Source organism: Apium graveolens, chromosome 7 (genome assembly GCF_009905375.1).
Source record: "Apium graveolens cultivar Ventura chromosome 7, ASM990537v1, whole genome shotgun sequence".
Classification (NCBI taxonomy): Eukaryota; Viridiplantae; Streptophyta; class Magnoliopsida; order Apiales; family Apiaceae; genus Apium; species Apium graveolens.
The window spans coordinates 86,511,307-86,530,772 of record NC_133653.1 but is presented as its reverse complement, the minus strand read 5'-3'; the positions used below and the strand labels follow the sequence as shown (position 1 = coordinate 86,530,772).

At 31.3% G+C, this 19,466-nt stretch overlaps 1 protein-coding gene across 2 annotated transcripts; it reads right to left on the bottom strand.

The window, feature by feature from the left end:
- Nucleotides 1-11,223: 11,223 nt before the first annotated feature.
- Nucleotides 11,224-13,130, bottom strand: LOC141672193 (uncharacterized). 2 transcript variants are annotated; one of them, XM_074478730.1, is made up of 3 exons: nt 13,033-13,130; nt 11,915-12,567; nt 11,224-11,832 (listed from the first exon to the last, which is right to left on the bottom strand). In XM_074478730.1, exons 2-3 carry the CDS (start codon nt 12,485-12,487, stop codon nt 11,506-11,508), a joined length of 900 nt encoding a protein of 299 aa, XP_074334831.1. In that variant the 5' UTR covers nt 12,488-12,567; nt 13,033-13,130; the 3' UTR covers nt 11,224-11,505. The 2 variants fall into 2 exon arrangements, with proteins under 2 accessions (XP_074334831.1, XP_074334830.1); XM_074478729.1 differs by having other exon boundaries at nt 11,240-11,835.
- Between the last annotated feature and the right edge of the window lie 6,336 nt (nt 13,131-19,466).

Below are 19,466 nucleotides of genomic sequence, written 5' to 3'. Positions count from 1 at the left end.
AATCAGCACATTTTCTCCCGATCAACGAAAGATTTTCACTGGACAAGTTGGTGCACTTATATCTCAAGGAAATCGTAATGTGTCATGGAGTACCCGTATCGATTGTATCGGATCGAGATCCCCGTTTCAATTCAAGATTTTGGAGACAATTCCAGGAATGTCTAGGAACGAAGTTGAACATGAGTACGACTTATCATCCACAAACGGATGGGCAAAGCGAAAGGACAATCCAAACAATTAAAGATATGCTACGTGTATGTGCAATAGACTTTGAAGGCAATTGAGACGAGCACTTACCGCTAGTGGAATTTTCTTACAATAATAGCTATCAAGCAAGTATCGGGATGCCACCTTATGAAGCTTTATATGGAAGAAAATGCAGATCACCTACCTGTTGGGATGAGGTTGGAGAATGCAAGATTCCAGGTCCATAACTGATTCAGCAGACCAAGGAAAAAGTAGAACTTATACGAAAGTGACTTGAAGCAGCGCGTAATCGACAACGTAAATATGCAGATCTATCCAGAGAGGATATGGACTACCAGGAAGGAGAGCATGTATTGCTAAAGGTATCACCATGGAAGGGATTAACTAGGTTTGGCAACAAAGGAAAATTGAAACCTCGCTACGTTGGACCATTTGAAATTTTGAAGAAAGTTGGGAAGGTTGCATACGAGTTAGCTTTACCACCCCATATGCAGCATATTCACAACGTATTTCATGTATCTATGCTTAAGAAGTACAACCCTGATACAAGGCATGTAATAGAATATGAACCAATAGAACTTCAGGCAGATTTGTCGTATGTAGAACAACCGATAAGAATTCTAGATCGGAAAGAGAGTATATTAAGAAATAAGTCTGTGTCATTAGTGAAATGTTTTGGAGAAACCCAGTGGGTGAAGAATCAACCTGGGAGCTCGAGAGTGATATGTTAGAAAAGTATTCTCAGTTATTTTCATAGTATGATTCTGAGGACAGAATCCTGTTAAGGGGGGAGAATGTAACGACCGAGAAATTACGCTTGTATTATATCATAATAAAGATAAATTATATATATTATTATGTGATTAGCTGTGTTGAGTCATTAAACCCTAACTGCTATGTGTTACGTGTTGTCTATTTTGATCCAAACGTGTTTTGGCTATTTATTGAGTGTTTTATCGTAAGTTATATATATCTTATATCAAAACCCGTACAACTCAAACCATGTTTTAAAAGCCCATATTTGAAACAAAATCATTGGCCCTATTTTGCCAAAAATGCCCTATACCATATCGCTAACCCCTGGACGTTTTACATATTTACCTTTTACGCTATTCGAATTTAATTATTTAATTAATTATTTATCTAATTATTTATTAGTTATCTAATTAATTAATATTTAGGTAATTAATTAACAATTAGGTAAGTAATTAATAAATAAGGATTAAATAATATGATTAATAACTCGTTAATTAGTTTATTATTACGAGTAACTCGTATTTATACGAGTAGTGATTCGATAATTAGAATTATTAGTCGAGCGATAGTTTATTCGAAGAATATCATATTAATTATTCGTATCGTATAATAAAATACCGATAGTTAATTGATTAATTAATCGTAGAGGTATAGTAATAATAATAACGGTTTGATAATTATGCGAGGATTGCGAATATCTCGTATTTATACGAGTAGTTAATCGTTGAGTTAGATTATAATTCGAGTAATAAGTACTTATTCGATAAATAGCGTATCAGTTTATTGTATCGATTGTTTATTTGTAAATAATCGATCTAATCGAATAAGTAATAATAATTTGTAAATAATTGTAAAAAATTGTAATTAATCCTAATAATTAGGGATTAATTATTTTTAAAATACAATAATTATTAATTAGTTACTAAAAAATATAATTGTGAATTATTTAATTAAATAATTAATTATTAATTAATTAAATCTTGTTTAATTCATGATAATTAAACCGTTAGTCCGATTTGAGCGAAACGAAGACTCCTAGACTCAGAAAAATGAAACGAATCCAATAAAAATACTTGTAAGTCATAATTTCTTCCAGAAGAGAGTGGTCTTGTGTTAGTGAATGGTTATAGACCCTAATAGGGGTATAATCGAGTCAAATAAATCCCGAAAAATTATAATAAAATCAAATAGGGTTAGTTATTATAAATATGAGTCTAGTATCGATTCTAAAAATAATTATAAGTCTAAAAATCAATTATATGCTTTATGTGTTATGTGCTTTACATGGTTATGTGAACCTTACGTGCTATATAATTATATATGTGTATATATGCGAGTTAGATAGAAACGCATGGGTAGATTGATAGGGTTGCGTAGTATCAATTCGAGATATGCGTATGTAGTAAGTTATCTAAACGATTATCTTTCTATGATTAGGTCAGTGTCAGCAAGGCAGATCAAGCTAGAGACCGAAGGCGGTGAGTTGAACCAGGTTAAGTACGCGCAAGACAAGTTTTTCCCCTATTCTAAATTCAGAATAGTGAATTATATCCCATTTTTCATATCAGTTACACTTTGATAATTCTTGTTCGTAAACACTATACCCAGTTATTGATTCTTGTTTCTATTTCATTTCGATTCTTGATTTCTCCCAGTTTATTAAATCCTTTATTCATATTCCAATACTTTTACCCTTGTTACATATACTTTGATATATCCTGGTGTTGGGATACATCAAAAGCATTCTGATTGTTCCGGATGCTACACTTTGGACTGGATGGTTACTATACGGGCTGGGTTTTACCTAGACCATTAATTAATAGGCCGTGGTTTCCTGAGTACTCTTTATGTTGGTCGGGTCTATGCAGTTGGGTATAGATCCGCACTGTATCCTGACTGATCAGCAGGTTATAGTGCATAGTTAGTTCTTGTTTCCAGTCTTGTTTATTTGGCACTCGCCAGCAATGGCAAATTATTAGTCTACTCAGAAACAGATGGTTGTTCAAACCACCAGATTATCGATTCATTTATTCTTCTCTCTTTATACTATATATATTGTTGCAGGCTTGTTGAGAAATTTTGGCTCATCCTCTTTTATTGTTATTCCTACTGTTTTATAGTTAAGGTAGAAAATGAAACCCATCAGGATCCGCGTAGTCAAGAAGCAAGTCAAGCAGCGGGACCCTCTTATACCAAGGGTGTTCCTTCCTATCCCCGAAGAGAGCTTTGAGTTACCAGATCAGGTGTAACAGGATAAGTAGTATTATGGTTTGAATAAAAGTTTGGTGTAGTTTGAATAAAAGTTGCGTGGTAAGAATGTAGATAGAATAAGGTTTTGTAACAAAGAGAGTTCTCTAGACAGATTTTTTTATTTGGGTTTGTAATAAAGTTAGTGTGTGGTTCTTGTTTTCAACTCTTAACCTTAAAAGATCCTGAGTAGCAGTAGTTCGGGGTAATTATCATATTTATATTCCGCTTGTGCAGGTTTAGTTTGTAGTTATTAATAATGCCCCAAATCTATACCCCGGATTTGGAGGGTGTTATAATAGACCATCTTGAACATTGGCTATAGCTTGCAGAACAGGTTAGCTTGACTTCACAATTTTATAGGTTTGTGGAGTGAACTGTATATCACAATTGTTGTCCATTTCCAATTTATGAATAGACAACAGAATATACTTGAATTGAGGAACCAGCAACACATTTGATAAGAACAATCCATTGTTCAATCTAACATCTCCAACATGAGTGATTTTTGATACTGCCCCAGTTGGAAGATTGATTGTATGATTGGATCCTGCTGGTCTTACATTGCTAAGTATTTCCACAGAACCATTGATATGGTCACTTGCTCCAGAATCAAGTATCCATGTTCTTCTGTTGCCAGATGCCAGGTTACAAGTCACCATTCCAGAAAAAAACATATCAAAGTCATCAGTTGATTCTTGTCCTTTCAGAGATTGCAGAGAAGTTGTAGGAAATAATTTTAGAATTTGTTTCAACTGCTGAGAGCTGAATACAACATTTTGTTCTTGCTGATCCTCACAAGAACTAACATTATTTGCCATTCTCTGAGGGTAAAATATGTTTGCAGGTCTTCTCATGTTAGTTTGGGAAGAACTACCCTTTTGTAATGGCTTTCTATGTTTCAGATGTCATGGGATATCTTATCACTGTCCAACATCTGTCAGCCAAATTCCCTTCGCCTCCACAAGCATTACACACAAGATTTCTATTATCAAGAGCTCTATTATCTACATTGTTTCTTACTGAACATAGCAGAGGATTCAGTTTCTGGAAACTGTAATATATTTCTTTGTGACTCCTCTTGCTGAATCACAGCACATGACATTTCAACAGTTGGCACCGGAATTTGCATAAGCAACTGACTCTTCATAGGACCATAGACTTCATCTAGACCATTAACAAACAAAAACAACCGTGACTCTTCTCTTTTAATTTCAATAGCCTTTAACAGAGTAGAAATTTCTGGGGTAGCATTAGAGACACTAGGCAAAATATTCATAGACTCAATCTCCTCCCATAAACCACTAAGTTGGGTAAAATAATGATTCACGGTCATTTTAGTTTTGAGCAAACCCAAAAAAATCTTTATTCAGTTTGTATTTACGAGACCCATTGCTTAGTTGAAATCGACGCTCTAATTGCTTCCACACTTCACTAGCAAAACTAATAAACAGTATAGATTGTTAATAGTATCACTAAAATTAGCATGGAGCCAAGAGATTACCAAATCATTTCAAGTGTCCCATTGTTGAGCTTGGGCTTCATCTATTATGCTCCTTGTCACCGTTCCTTTAAAAAAATCCAGTTTACGTTTTGTGGAGAGCTGTATCTCAATGAATATTTTTCAGCTTCTGTAATCACCAACACCTTGAAGTTTTGTAACGCTTATAGACAAGGGGTCGTCTGAGGGATGAAGAAATAATGGGTTTTACATATCTGCAAAAGTGAATCGACCTCCTCCAGGAGCCAATACTTTGAATGTGAGGCAAAACTTTTAAAATAGGTTTATAGATCTGGAAGATTAAAAATGAAATGAACATGATGAGCTTGTACTGATTCCCTTCTAAATATGAAAATACACTAAACAATGCACTCACGCTCTGATAACATCAAGATTTTTAGAAAGGAATGCAATTCAGTGCTTAAAATAAGAATAGAAGATAGCACAACCTTTTTACACCTAGAAAAATGTTTGATTCAATTTCACCAAATATCACACACCCATCACACATTATATTCTCATGATAGGAGAGAGAAGAATGTCAGAGAATATTCCTAGAGCCTAACAACCACAACTTAACTATTATCCTTATTACAAATACTAGAAATTATAAAAGTAAATAGATAACAATCTGACAGTAAAGACAAAGTTACTGCAGATGAGACAAAATGAGGCAATCCTCTTTTAATAAAATTCAATATTTTTCTGAAGAGACTAAACTGTCTCGGTGAAGGATGAAAGAATATTTTCTAAAAGGACAAATTGAAATATCAAATAGCAAAAAAAATTGAAAGAAATCATTCTCTCACATACTTAGGATCAAGGAGCTACTTTTAGATTAACATCTTTTCCTTAAAAGTATTTCCTTGTACACCACACTTATCTTTAGCTTAACATAACACAATTATGCAATTTAATTATATATGTTTAAGAATATGTTTTGTTATCATCAAGACTTTAATTTATGGTTGTTATTTTATCAGTCATAAATTGAGGGAGATTGTTAGAAATCAAACCTAAATCCTAATGATAAACAAATCATATTACATAATTATGTTAAGGCAATCTGTAACCTTCTATGACTAACCATCCTGAGGGATAGTCATTGAAGGATTAGCTCATCCAGTGATAGGGTTTATGTAATATTTTTTATGAGACTCATAAATCATGTTGACTCAATATATAATTTAAAATAGGATGGCTAAATATACATATTTGATGCCATGTAATTCGGATTAGGTGAAGTGGGACTTCGACTGCTAAATGACGGAATAACATCAAATTGCTACCAAGATCGCCCATCAAATGCTAAGCATATACTATCAATGGTTAGGGAAGTCGCAGCAAGAGACTTTCAATGGCTAAGAAATTGTGTAGGTGATGACTTATTAATAGTTAGGGAAATCGCAACAAGAGACTTCCAATGGCTAAGAAATACTTTAGCTGATGACTATCAATGGCTAAGAATGTACACAGCTACTGATAATGACATGAAAGTGGTCAAAATCTAGGACTGCCAGCACATGGGGTAATGGGAATCTCATAAAAGAAAATGAGAAGCCAAGACAAATTTTACATGTGATCTGGAATGCTGAAGAAGAAAAAACATTCAAATTTTCATGCAAGACATATTGGAGGGATATTTAAGCAACATATCAGGATATAATCAAGCCTCATTTGTCAAGTTTCACAAGAAGCCTGATGTTTCACTTAAAAATAGATTTTTACATTTTGAGAGAGCTGTGAGATTACACTTGTAATTGTAACAAATTATTTCTTCAAAAATAAACTGGCAAGTCGAATAGTAAATCACCTGAAATTATAATGGCATGTGTTCATGTTTCATCTCCCAAATAAGAATTAACTTGAAAATTTTAATTTGTATTCAACCCCGTAATTATTAGTGTAGGTATTATTATTATTATTATTATTATTATTATTACTATTACTATTATTATTAACTAACCAATTACCCTTTTCAGCTAAAATACTAATTATTTTTGTCAACTAGTTACGATTTTTAAGTAAACTATTAAATATCTTTTTCAAATAAAACACGTTACTTTTTTTATTTCTTCCTACTGAAACATATTTTTCTCCAAAAATATCACGGGCAAATAATATGTAATTAATTACCTTTTTCAAAAAAATATATGTTATTTTTTTCAATTAAAACATGCTACATGTATCATTTCATTCCAACTGAAATATCGCCTTCTTCCAAAATATAATGGGAAAATTTATTAAATATAATAAAATATTATTATTATAATTTTTAATAACCAACCGTCTCCAGCTAAAATATATTACTTTCTATTTTTTTTTAAAACCAAATACTTCTTCTTTTCCAAAAATAACATGTACAGTTCTATTTAATAAAATAAAATTAAAAAATTATACTTATTAATAACCAACAAATACCTTTTTAAACTAAAACGTACTAGAATTCAATTCAAATTATTAATATATTATAAAAAGATTCAACTAAAATTAAATTAAAAATTCATAAAATATTAAAGTAAGCACGTCCATAGTATTATTAAATATAATAATTTATTATTATTAACTATAATATTATTTAATAGAATGATGGAAAACCAAAATTTCAAATTTTATATAATTATATATATACATTTCTTAGGTAAATTACCAAATTTTACTTACCCAGAAATTTACACTAATAAATAATTTAGAACATTGTGATTCTTTTATTTATAAAAAATTAAATATAACATGTAATAAATTTGAGGAATTCGATGTCACAGTCACAGTCACAAGTTACAAAATTTGAAGTGAAAAGGGAGCTGTCATTTTTAGTTCCTTTAGGCTGCCTGGAGATCGACAATAATTTGGTAAACATGTTCTATATATATAAGCCTACGTTGCATATATTCGGATGGATACAAACCCTCTGTATGTTAATTAAATAGAAAATCATAGACTCATCTTGCTACCAAGGTATAAAAAAATCTTATATGGAGGATCCGATCCACGAATGAATAAGAAGGCGAGAACTGAAGATGAAGATAAAATTAGCAACTTGTCTGATGATGTTATTCATCATACAATGTCCTTTTTGGATACTCGTATTGCAGTTCAAACCAGCAGTCTCTCCAAGCGTTGGAAGCTTGTGTGGACTACTCTACCATTCCTCAGTTTTAGAGGACATGAGAAAAGTTGCAAGAAGGAAGTTTTGAAGTTAATTCAACATGTCTTCTCTCGTCTGAGTACTGAATCTGGACCTATGTCCTATTTATGGCCTCAGTCCAGGTCGAATGAAGAAGTTTACTGGTTACACAATTAATCATAATGTTGAACGGATGAAAGTTGAATCCGATCAATACTGTTCGTTATCTGTATTTAACTCCAATTCTTTAAAAGAACTCAAACTTACAATGAAATTCAAATCTGAAGAAATTATGAGATCAGATTGTTGGACTTTACCTAGCTTAACAACGCTCATATGTGAGTGCACCAACAACAACTACTGTCGACATAAATTCTACAAGCTTCCTAAATCTTGTTTAATATGCTTGTCGGCCTTAACAAATCTGTGCCTCAACCAATGTAATTTGCCTGACTTTGTCAGTTTGCCATCTTTAGCAACACTCTGTCTAGAATCGTGCAAGTTTCCGAAAACAGTTTGGGATTTTCCGGCTCTATCAACTCTACAACTTGTTAAGGGTACCTTCCGAAGAATATGAATGAGTACTTTATTGCACTAGCCAGTCTACGGAATTTCACCATAGATTTGGGTTGCTGGTATCTTGGATGTTGTAATATAACTAGTTCCCGTCTGATGAACCTCAAAATAAGTTCCCCCTTGCAAACTGCATCCCAAGTGAGAATTCACCAAAACTCTGCAATTTTAAAGCCGTTGGTTTCTTTAGGTTGACATTTGAAGGTTAAGAGTTAGAGAATGTCGATATCAGATTTTGGGATTGCACTATGTACATTAAAGAGTCACAGTTGTGGAGGATGAAGCCAGGTCAGTTTAACATTATGTTCTCACAACTGGGAAGCACCAAGATTCTTTGCTGACCCTTCAGGTACCTCATAAATAAGTTTATAAACAATTTTTGCGCTAAATCTACTCAATTTTCAAAGTTGAGTTGTAGTCTATGTTGGAAATAAGACTAAACACAATACACCATCCCACATCTTAGTAGTTGTGCCCTACTACCCATTTGTGATACTATATAAAGCAAATACCCCCATTATTTATTTTCAATGTGGGACAAAATACATTCTCTTTTTTCAAACTCTTTCAAACCACTAAGTTTAACTTTAATTCTCTATGAATTTTATTAAGAAAAATTCTTAAAACCATACATGAAAGTTTAAATTCACATATCATGAAACAACTTCCAATCATTAGATTTTAAGATTATCATCAAGAACATAATAAAATTATGATCTAAAAAATCCAATTTTTCTAACAGTCTATACATCACAAGAAACAACTCTAATTTCTCTTTTCCATCTAAAAATACTATTCACAAACTATCTTTCTTGACCAAATAAATTAATGTCTCTTCTCTTTCGTTTTTGTCCCTGCTAAATTACTGACATTCTATAGCTCTATTTGTGTCCAATCACTTTCATATTCACCTTTATTACCATTCATATGATTAGTGCTTAAATTATATCCAAAAATTTGTTTGATTCTGTCTAGGGGCTATCTGAAAACTCGGGCCTTCTTGTAAATTTGGATTCTCCGTTCTATAACTTAAAATACATGTAGCTCCCCCTGTTAGGAGTTGTCCCACATCGTTTGTGGGAGGGGTAGTTTGCTAAAATATAAGCAGCCAGTTAACTCCATTAGAACGAGGCCTTTTGGGAGTGACCCAAAAACAAACCCGTGCGGGTTCGGCCCAAAACGGACAATATCATACTAATGTGGAGTTAGGCCTGCTGAGCAAGCCCAACAAGTGGTATCAGAGCTTCAGGTTATAAACGGTCCATAACAATCTCAGATGGTCTCCACAAGTGACCTATAAAGAGGCAAATGGGCTTGCCCCAGAATGGGCTCAAGGAAAAGGCAGACAGGCCTTCCAGTATGGGCCTAGGGGGAGCAGATAGCCAGATGGACTTTCAGTATGGTTCGAGGGGGAACCTGATCACACTAAAGGAGGCAGATCGACAGGTGTCGGGTCCGATGTGTGAAGGGGGAGATTGTTAGGAGTTGTCCAACATCGTTTGTGGGAGGGGAAGTTTGCTAGAATATAAGCAGCCAGTTAATTCCATTAGAATGAGGCCTTTTGGGAGTGACCCAAAAACAAACCCGTGCAGGCTCGGCCCAAAGCGGACAATATCATACTAATGTGGAGTTAGGCCTGTTGAGCAAGCCCAACAAGTGGTATGAGAGCTTCATGTTATAACGGTCCAAAACAATCTCAGATGGGCTCCAAAATTGACCTAGAAAAAGGCAGATGGGCTTGCCCCATAATGGGCTCAAGGAAAAGGCAGGTGGTCCTTCTAGTATGGGCCTAAGGGGAGCAGATAGCCAGATGGACTTACAGTATGGGTCAAGGGGGAGCCAGATTCACAATCAGGAGGCAGAATCGACAGGTGTCGAGCCCGACGTGTGAATGGGGAGATTGTTAGGAGTTGCCCCACATCGTTTGTAGGAGGGGCAATTTGCTAGGATATTAGCAGCCAGACAACTCCAATTAGTATGAGGCCTTTTGAGACGTGTCGCAAAATCAAATCTGTGTGGGCTCGGCCCAAATCGGATAATATCATATTAATGTGGAGTTAAGGCATGTTCAGCAAGCCCAACACCCGGTGGATGCGAAGAGTCAAGTATTTCTAGTTCGGTTAGACAATACTTACTCGGTGGCTCTCCAAGTGCCACCTTTGTCAAAACATTGTCTCAGGTATATGCGTCATTATCTGTCATGCACTTTTAGGCATCTAGTTACCTTTGTCACCTTCAATTGATGAACTACATGTATTTTACTTCAGATTTCTGACAATGTTAAAACGATTGAATCTTTGTTTGCAGGGAAAGAACTTTCTTTGAATAACAATTGTGTTTTTGTTATATGGTGAACGCATTTACCAAAACTTCAATGGCTAAGGTCTACGCTAGAAGCTCTACGAGTGCAGGACTTTTTTTCTTGTTTACTTGCAAAGAATTTCAAGGTAAATTGGCTAATGAGCCATCTAAATTGTATTGAACAACTCTGTTTTTAATTTCCTTACTTTACCAAGTTCATGCGATGTAAATTACAAGATCTGCAGACTCATATGAGAAGGTGACAGATTCAGAATTTCTTTTCCAGAATACGTCATAATATAGAGCAGCAACAGGTATATAAACCAACTACCATAAGTTAGTGAAATTCTGAAACCTTTTAAAGCCAACTTCAATAAACCTTTTAATAAACTTTTAATAATTTGAGCAACACCAGAGTCGTAATTTGGTACCCTCCTTAATCCCAGTAGTACCATAATCAATTGCTCACACGTACTTATATCAATTCAATAACAAGAAACTGTTCCTGCTTCAATGAGCACATTGCATTTCAAACAGTAACTGCTGATTGATACCCAGGCAACTAAAAGGAGGAACACAGATTATAGTTTTATTTATGTAACATGGAACACCATAACACCATTACAAACTACATGCATCATCAACAGCTATCTGCCATCCCCTTATTATTGTTGGACTCGAAACACTAAGACATAGAACATTACACTTGATAAAATACGATCACAAACAACATCAACCACACTACGGATAAAGTTTCCATCAAGCTCTCTAGTTTCCTAGACAGGTAGATTTATCAGTTATCATCTTGCTGCTGGTCTAAGGCCAGCTCAGCTTGAGGTGAAGACGGAGACAGAGACGGCTGCTCTGGGTTCTGCTCTTCTGGGGTCTGCTCAGGATGAGGCCAAAACAAAGAGGCCTGCTCCGGGCTCTGCTGTTGCAACATCTGCTGAGCCTGAGGCCAAGGTGCAGACGGCTGCTGCTGGTTCGTCTGGGTCTGAGCCCGAAGCCCAGGCATAAAGGATTGTTGGTTCTGTGGTCCTGGTTGATCCAAAGGCATAAATGGTGGCAGTTCTTGACCACCAGCGCTGCTCACACTCGATACTCTTACTCCATGACAATGCTGCTGAGGAAAGTAAATAAAATTATCAGTATATTTCACTTTTCTTCTTGAAAAGAAATTCAGGTTCAATAGATAAGATCACCTGTTGCCTAATGTTTGGGGACTTGGCAATTTGTTCCCTCAACTTATCTGTTGGAATTGAGCCTTCCAGAAAATCGAAGATATCTGTTTCATATATTGCTTTAGCAATATCTTTTGGTTGAACTATTCTTCTTGAATCGTCTTCTGTTTTGATCCAAGCCCGGGAAGTCAGATCAAGTATAAACATCTCGCAAGCTTTAGCAAGTAAAGCTGGACTCTCCCTTGCGATCATTCTGACATCTTTATCTGCTTTCATTATCCTTTTTATTGGATTTATTGGGAGGCTATGGCTCTTGAAGTCTGCTGGTTTCATTTCCTGCATTTGATTAGCCCAGAATTGCCTAAGCCGTTCTTGTACATGCTGCAGATGCCGAGCTTGTTGATTATTAAGCTGGTGCTGAGGTCTGGATACCGGAAGAGGAAGACTCTGCATTGTTGAAGACGATGAAACACCAATGTTGCTGCTGGTAGCTACAACATCAGGCGTGTCGTGAGGAGGAGGTGGGGTGTAGCCCATTTGACCTGTACCGTCAGCAATGAACTGTTGTTGTGCATTCTCTTCAGTTTGATCCATAATCGAGTTTAAAGGTACTATTAAGTCTTTTAACTAATATGTCCTTCCTTCTTGTATGTCAGTCCATAGGTAATATGAAACTGCAAGATACAAAGAAAAAAGATTTCAAAATTTTTAAATAATTCTAAGAAAACATTCAGTAAACAATATGTATCATAACAAAGATACATAATTTTTTTGTTTTTCTTCCTTTATTGAAATATTGATAGCAAGCAATCAGCAATTCCAAACTTGTTAGAAATTAACCTGTTATATATTGAAATACTTGAGAAAACCATTTATAACCAGAGAAAGACATTCAGGGAGAGTTGTACATTAACTTTTCCAACTATAACAAATCCACAAAAACAAAGTTAATTAATACAAATTCACTCTCCCATCCAAAAACTTATAACTAATCCGCACTATCAACTGATTTGGTATTATACATTGAAAACTTAAGCAAACTCATGTTTTTATGGTGTAAAATATAATACCATTCTACCTAGCATATAGTAAACACATGTGTTAACTTTTATATAAGTGTCTTGGATAGGAAAACTTACATGGACATGAATAGAACAACAATTTGAGCAAACCAGCTACAATCAGCAAATACAAATATCTGATTACTTGAAGAGCCGCATGAAACTGAAAACTAAAAAGAACATTTTGTGAATTGAAGAATTATGATAGTGTCTCTTAAATAAAAATAATACCGTACACGTGTTAATTTTAAAATGACACGGAATATACGTGTAAAGCTTACAAACTGCATGCTAAATTACGTGTCTTATTCAAAACAAATGCATGCATTGTCAAAAGTAAAGTTCAAATTTGTATTACTGACATTGGTTAATTGTAAGGAAAAAATTATTTTACCAAACAATTCTCACTAGGTAAAAATGTGATTACATTTACTTTTTATCATTTTTGGCATCATATTAATTAACATATTATAACTTTTTTCTCGGATATTTTTCTCACATGAATAGAAAATATAAAAATGTATGGTGCAAGTGATTAACTAAAATGTAATTTTAATTAAATAGACATGAGAGTATTAATTTAATTGAATTCAGTTAAGTTGCACCTTTAAAATTAAAAAAATCATGTTTTATTTTGTTTTGTCTTAAAAAGAAATTATAAATTATATATATATTCTTTAAAAATATCGATCATATATATAAATTTTAGTAAAATAAGAATTAAATTTATGAAATTAAAGATGTGTTAAATACAAATTTCGGAATATAGATCACTCTATAATAAAAACAAAAAAAATAAAGAAAAATATAGTGATATTTTAAAAACGTTGTAAATATAAAAAGTTAACATAACATTTCTCATTTCAAATCAAATTTTTAGGAGCAAACATTTTGTCAAGAACAAATAAAAGATATGAATAGTTTTTTATTATAACTATATAATTTTTTTTCAATTTTTTCTTGATGAAATAAATCTTTGTCTTTAGATTTTTTTGTCAATGATTTAAAAAATGAAGACAGGACATAATATATTACATGTAAAAAGAATAATACATACTATACTTAGAACTAATTTCAATATGACACACTATAAAAATATATTCTAAAAAATTATAACTTATGTATATTGAAAAGAGTAATATATATATATATATGATATTTTATCTTCATATAATTTATTTATATATTACAAGTTTATAAGGTATTTAAATAAATTTATCGACTAATGAAAAATATCATTGCTAAACTTTTATTGTTATTATATTTTTATGAATAATATACGCATAAGGGAGATGTTATCCCGAATAATGTACGTGCACAATTTTGGTCACAATTCAACAATTTAACAAAAGTTTTGGAGTTAATAATTTTGTATAAGCAAAATTTTGGTCTCGATAATTTAGCAAAAAAAATATTGAAATAAAAAGATTTCTAACTGTTTTTTGTTTTAGATTTTAACATTATATTTTAGAATTACTAAAATTATAAAACAATATTGAATAATATTAATATCAACATTAGCAACAATAAAAAAATGATCTAATTTGTAATATTTTTTTTACATTTGTTTTACATAACTAGCTTATAACTGGTATAATATACATTATTATAGTCTAATTTTATTTTTCAAACTATCTTTCGTAACCTCTTTTATTACTTTAAAAATTATTATCAAAACAAAACTATTCAAGTGGTTGTTAAGATTAATCGCTTACCATAATATCAAAAGCAGATACTTTAGGAGCTTTGTAACACGTTTTGATATGAGATGCTCGACAACAATCCCACAAACATCTGTCAGCGAATACCGCAATAATCCCCTCAGCATTTGACAACACTAATAAGTATATGTATGAGATAATGGATGCGATAACACATTTTTGGCATATATATCATAAATATGTGCGATAGTGTGAATCGAACATGTGATCTACTCTGATACCATTTGTTATGATCAAGCGTTTACCATTACGTAAAAATTAGCTACTTGTGGGGAAGGCGCAAATTATTATCTTTATAGTGTAGCAGTGAGCGCCATATTTCGATATCGGAAGATGCTGAAACCCCCATAAGTGTTTTTTTTTTAATTTCAAAATTGCTATTAAATCAAAACTATTCACAAAAAGACAATCATGAATTTTACTTTAATATACTATTCAATTTAAAAGAATCAGGTAAAATAAATTGAATCATCCCTCAATTCTTGTTGTTTTATTTTTTGGATCCCTGAACTAAAGATTCCGTATTTCAGGTCATTTAAATTTCAATTTTTCCATATTAAGTCCCTACAATAAAAAAATTCTAAGATGTGTCAGAATTCTGTTTAGAAAAATCGGTAACTAAAAAATTTTAACTGGGAAAAAAATCCGGAGAAATCCATCTCAATCTAAAAAAAGCATTGCCTTGGGCAAGCCTGATACACCTCGAAAAAAATTTAAAACCATTAGAGGCACAATTAAAAAAAATATACATATGCATCAATGAAATCAAAAATTGAGCTCGATTTAAGCTTTTCCCGTCGAAAATAAAAAATTCTGATGAACATTACATTTCGACCACCAAAAAATTGAAATTACACCAATCATAAAATCTGAGGTTAGAAATATGTATAGTTTAATTTGGATTTCAGTTTGGTCATTAGAACTTATAATTTAGAACTTATTAACACATTCAACCATGTCTTCAATTCTCAAAACAGTTCAAAAACTTAGAAAAAGACATGTGTCGTGTCAGCAAAAAGTAACATATGTTACTAATACACTGCCGGAAGGACTTGAATAGAAAAACTGAAAGTTAGATGATTTGAAATAAGGAATCTATAGTTCAGGGACACAAACAATAAAAGAGTAATAGTTGAGGAACGATTCAATTTATTTTTTGTAAGAATTATGTATACATTGGTACAGATTATTAATATATAAAATATTCATATATATTAGAACCCGCTATCCTAATCTATTTATTTTAATACCTATCATTTCATATTTATTTTATTACGACAAGATTCCTAGTAAAATCATTTTTTTAATTATTATTTGTACGTATATAATATAATCATTTACTATAATATGTAATTTAGCTTGTAGTTAGTATGTTGTTAACCGATCAATAATTTATTTAAGAACTAATTAGATATAACTCTTTAGACCAATTATATTATATTAAAATATTTATTTATCATTCTCATCCTAAATTTTAGACCAATGGCCATTACAAAATCACTCAATTTTTTTTAAACATTTATTAATGAACATATAATTAGAGCTACAAATAAATAGAATTGTTCGATAAATTCACTCGAGTATGACTCAGTCCGAATTTGATAATTTCGATTTAATATGTTATCGAGTCAGAGTTTGGAAAAATATATATTCAGCAAAATTGTTAAATATTATTTAATTTGTTGAAAATCGCACAAGTTCAATTGTGAAAATAGTTTATGTATACATAAGTTTGAAAAAATACTTAATTATGTATATGCTTATATATTTACTTTATATATTAATAATAATAATAAAATTTACTTCACATATTTAGTTGATTTTAAAATAATATTTAAAGATGCTAATCATTTCGATTTTTAAAAATTATAAATAAAGACATATTCTTATATTAATGAGAAGACATACTAAACCCGAATTAATAGATTTAATATTAACCACTCATTATAATGTATGAGATATAATATTATCCTCCTAATAGTGCTTCATTTTCATGTCACATCACTAATTATCTTTTTCGTTTCATTCACATGTTAATTTTTCTACCCTATAGACAACATTATTTTATTTCAGTTAAAGACATTTGGATCATTAATAATTATGTTTTATCAATTATTTTTTATCAATTTATTATTTCTGTATGTAGTGTGATATAAATGTTAGATTGATATATGTCCTTAGAATATGATATGCATTATACATTTCTTATAAGTATGTGACTTACAAATGAGATTAGAAGAATAGTACTATTATTAAAGGACAATAATGATGCATTAAGACTAATTTGTTTGTTGAGCGATGTTCACATTTCTTTGATCATAAGCATAGTGATAATAAAGTAAAAAATACAAGCACATGTAAAAGTACATGGTGTTGGATTGGTTTGCGTGAGATAATTATATATGTTCAAAGTGCATAAGTAACTTTAATAGTGATAATGATGTAACGATTCTTAGATTTGAACTTATTATATTTTTTTATACGAGAATTAATATATTTTGATTCACCAAAGGTTATCTTTGACCGAGTAATGATAAAAGTGCACATTGGATATAGTATGAATCGTATGAGAAATATGAATGATCAAGATGTGATTTAATCCTCCTATATTTTATGACTGATATTATTGTCTTATTGTTTGAGGTAGACTATGAAATGCATGGCATGCTCAAATGTTGATTTGAAAAAGGTAGCATACTCATTGATCAAGAAAATTTGGATTAAATTATGAAGAAGATGACGCATAGCATGCCTCTAGTTTAATTTATAATATATGGTTAAATATAATATATTACATGGAACATTATTTACAAAAGACTTAATCGAGTTACCAATTTAATTATTATTACTTGGGTAAGTATGATGAATTATTAGATAAGGATTATTATTTACGATTTTAAATTATATTTAAAATTCGTTACCAACGTAATAATAACCTATAAGGTCACACACAAATAATACTTGAAGTTTTATTTAATTCAAATTCGGATTTATATTAAATTAAAGTATTTTGAATTATTTATAACATTAATTAAGAATGACTTAATTAATTTGAAATAAGGATGTTCAAATTTACTAAAATTAATTATGAAATTCGGTTGCTAAATAGTAAAGTAATACTTAATTATAATACAAATTGGAAACTCAAATTTAGATTAACTTCTAACTTGTAAAGAGTTATATTTTTTTTTCTACTCTCTATATAGTATCTGTTATGGCTGATTTTTGTGACAAGACTTTTATAGAAAATCCTAACCACCAAAAGAGAAGAGATGGAGAGTAAAAGGAAAATGATTTTGCGCTAGTTACATCTGATCCTTGAGTTCAAGCATTCGTGTGGATACCAATATAACACATATCACCAAGGGGGATGCGTGGTGAATCAAAAATTATTATTAGGTTCGTAACACGGGTAAAATACTAGTACTTTATTAAACTGTAACAAATTCTATTAGATATTGTTGTATTAAAATGTTATAACTTGTCTATAAAGATTCATAATTACATTCTAATATATTTACAATTGTAGTCAACTTATTTTTGAAATGTAATACAATTGTAATTGATGTATGTTGGACCTCGACGTCCTTTCATATTTAATTTATTTTAAAAATGAATAAAACATTTGTCGTCAGATTAAAGCTAATTGAAGGGTGTGAGTTAGATCTCCTGGTCACCAATTAATTTACATGTATAAAATCTTCCAATTCCAATTTTTGGGCCTAAAACCTGTCTGAAATTTAGTAGGCTATTTGATAAATAATGAGGACGAACTTATCCAACACATATACATATGTTATTAAGTTTTGTTTGAAAACTTCCATTCTAATTTAATCGGACTAGAGTCCGTTTAGAATTTCATTGAGTTGTTTAGCATATAATAAGGATGAATTTATCTAGCAGATATATATTGGTAACTTGAACATGTGTTTGCATGTATTTCTGACTTATCTTGATTTTTTGTATCTCTCATTATTCTATTATGCACGCATGTTGTTTAATTTTTCATTTCATATATATGTTTGTTCATATTTAAGGAGTATTAAGGTTAAATAAATTAAATTGTAGTGCTTTTCGTAGAAATATATGCGCATATATCCTTAAAAAGGCAAGTCAACTTATTAACAAAGATAGTTAGTAATTAAGAAAAGAGAATTGTATTTCGCATCTCTTATTTTTTTCTCAAAATCGATATTATATACCTATTTTCAAAATTTTCAGTCTGATACTGCTAACTTTTAAATTGTATGTAAAATGTAATCATTTGACATTTACAACTAAAATAATAATGAGGGGTAAAACATAAATTTTAATATAAAATATAAATAAATTTTGTAATTATAATTTTAAAAAAAACTAAAATATATATGATAATGAATCCCCCTAAATATACATTAATATAATAATAACGTTAAATAAAAAAAAGTGATGCTACGAATTTAATGCTAAAATTTAATATACAATTAAAAGTAATGTTAAGCATATATTCTAAAAATTACTTTTGGGGAAATAATAAATTTTTGGAATTAACACAATATAATAAAAATTGAAATTGAAATTATTAGGATGACTCAAATATTCAAAAATATGAAATATATATAATTCAATTTTTAATACAGATTGAAAGGCATAAAAAATATATGTTAATTAATTTTTGAAGCTGAAATTCCTATTTTTTCCCTGCCCAATAAACAAAATTAGGTAAAGAGGGTGTTATTTGTATCGGGCTTCAAAAATGAGGGATGCAAACTGCAATTTCTGAAAATAGGTATACAACATTGATATGGGTTA

Bases quoted from the DNA above. Each gene is read 5' to 3' on its own strand.
- LOC141672193 (XM_074478729.1), bottom strand. From the start codon at position 12,487: ATGGATCAAACTGAAGAGAATGCACAACAACAGTTCATTGCTGACGGT. The intron at 11,836-11,914 runs GTGATCTTATCT...TACTTTCCTCAG, and splicing joins CCCCAAACATTAGGCAACAG to CAGCATTGTCATGGAGTAAG.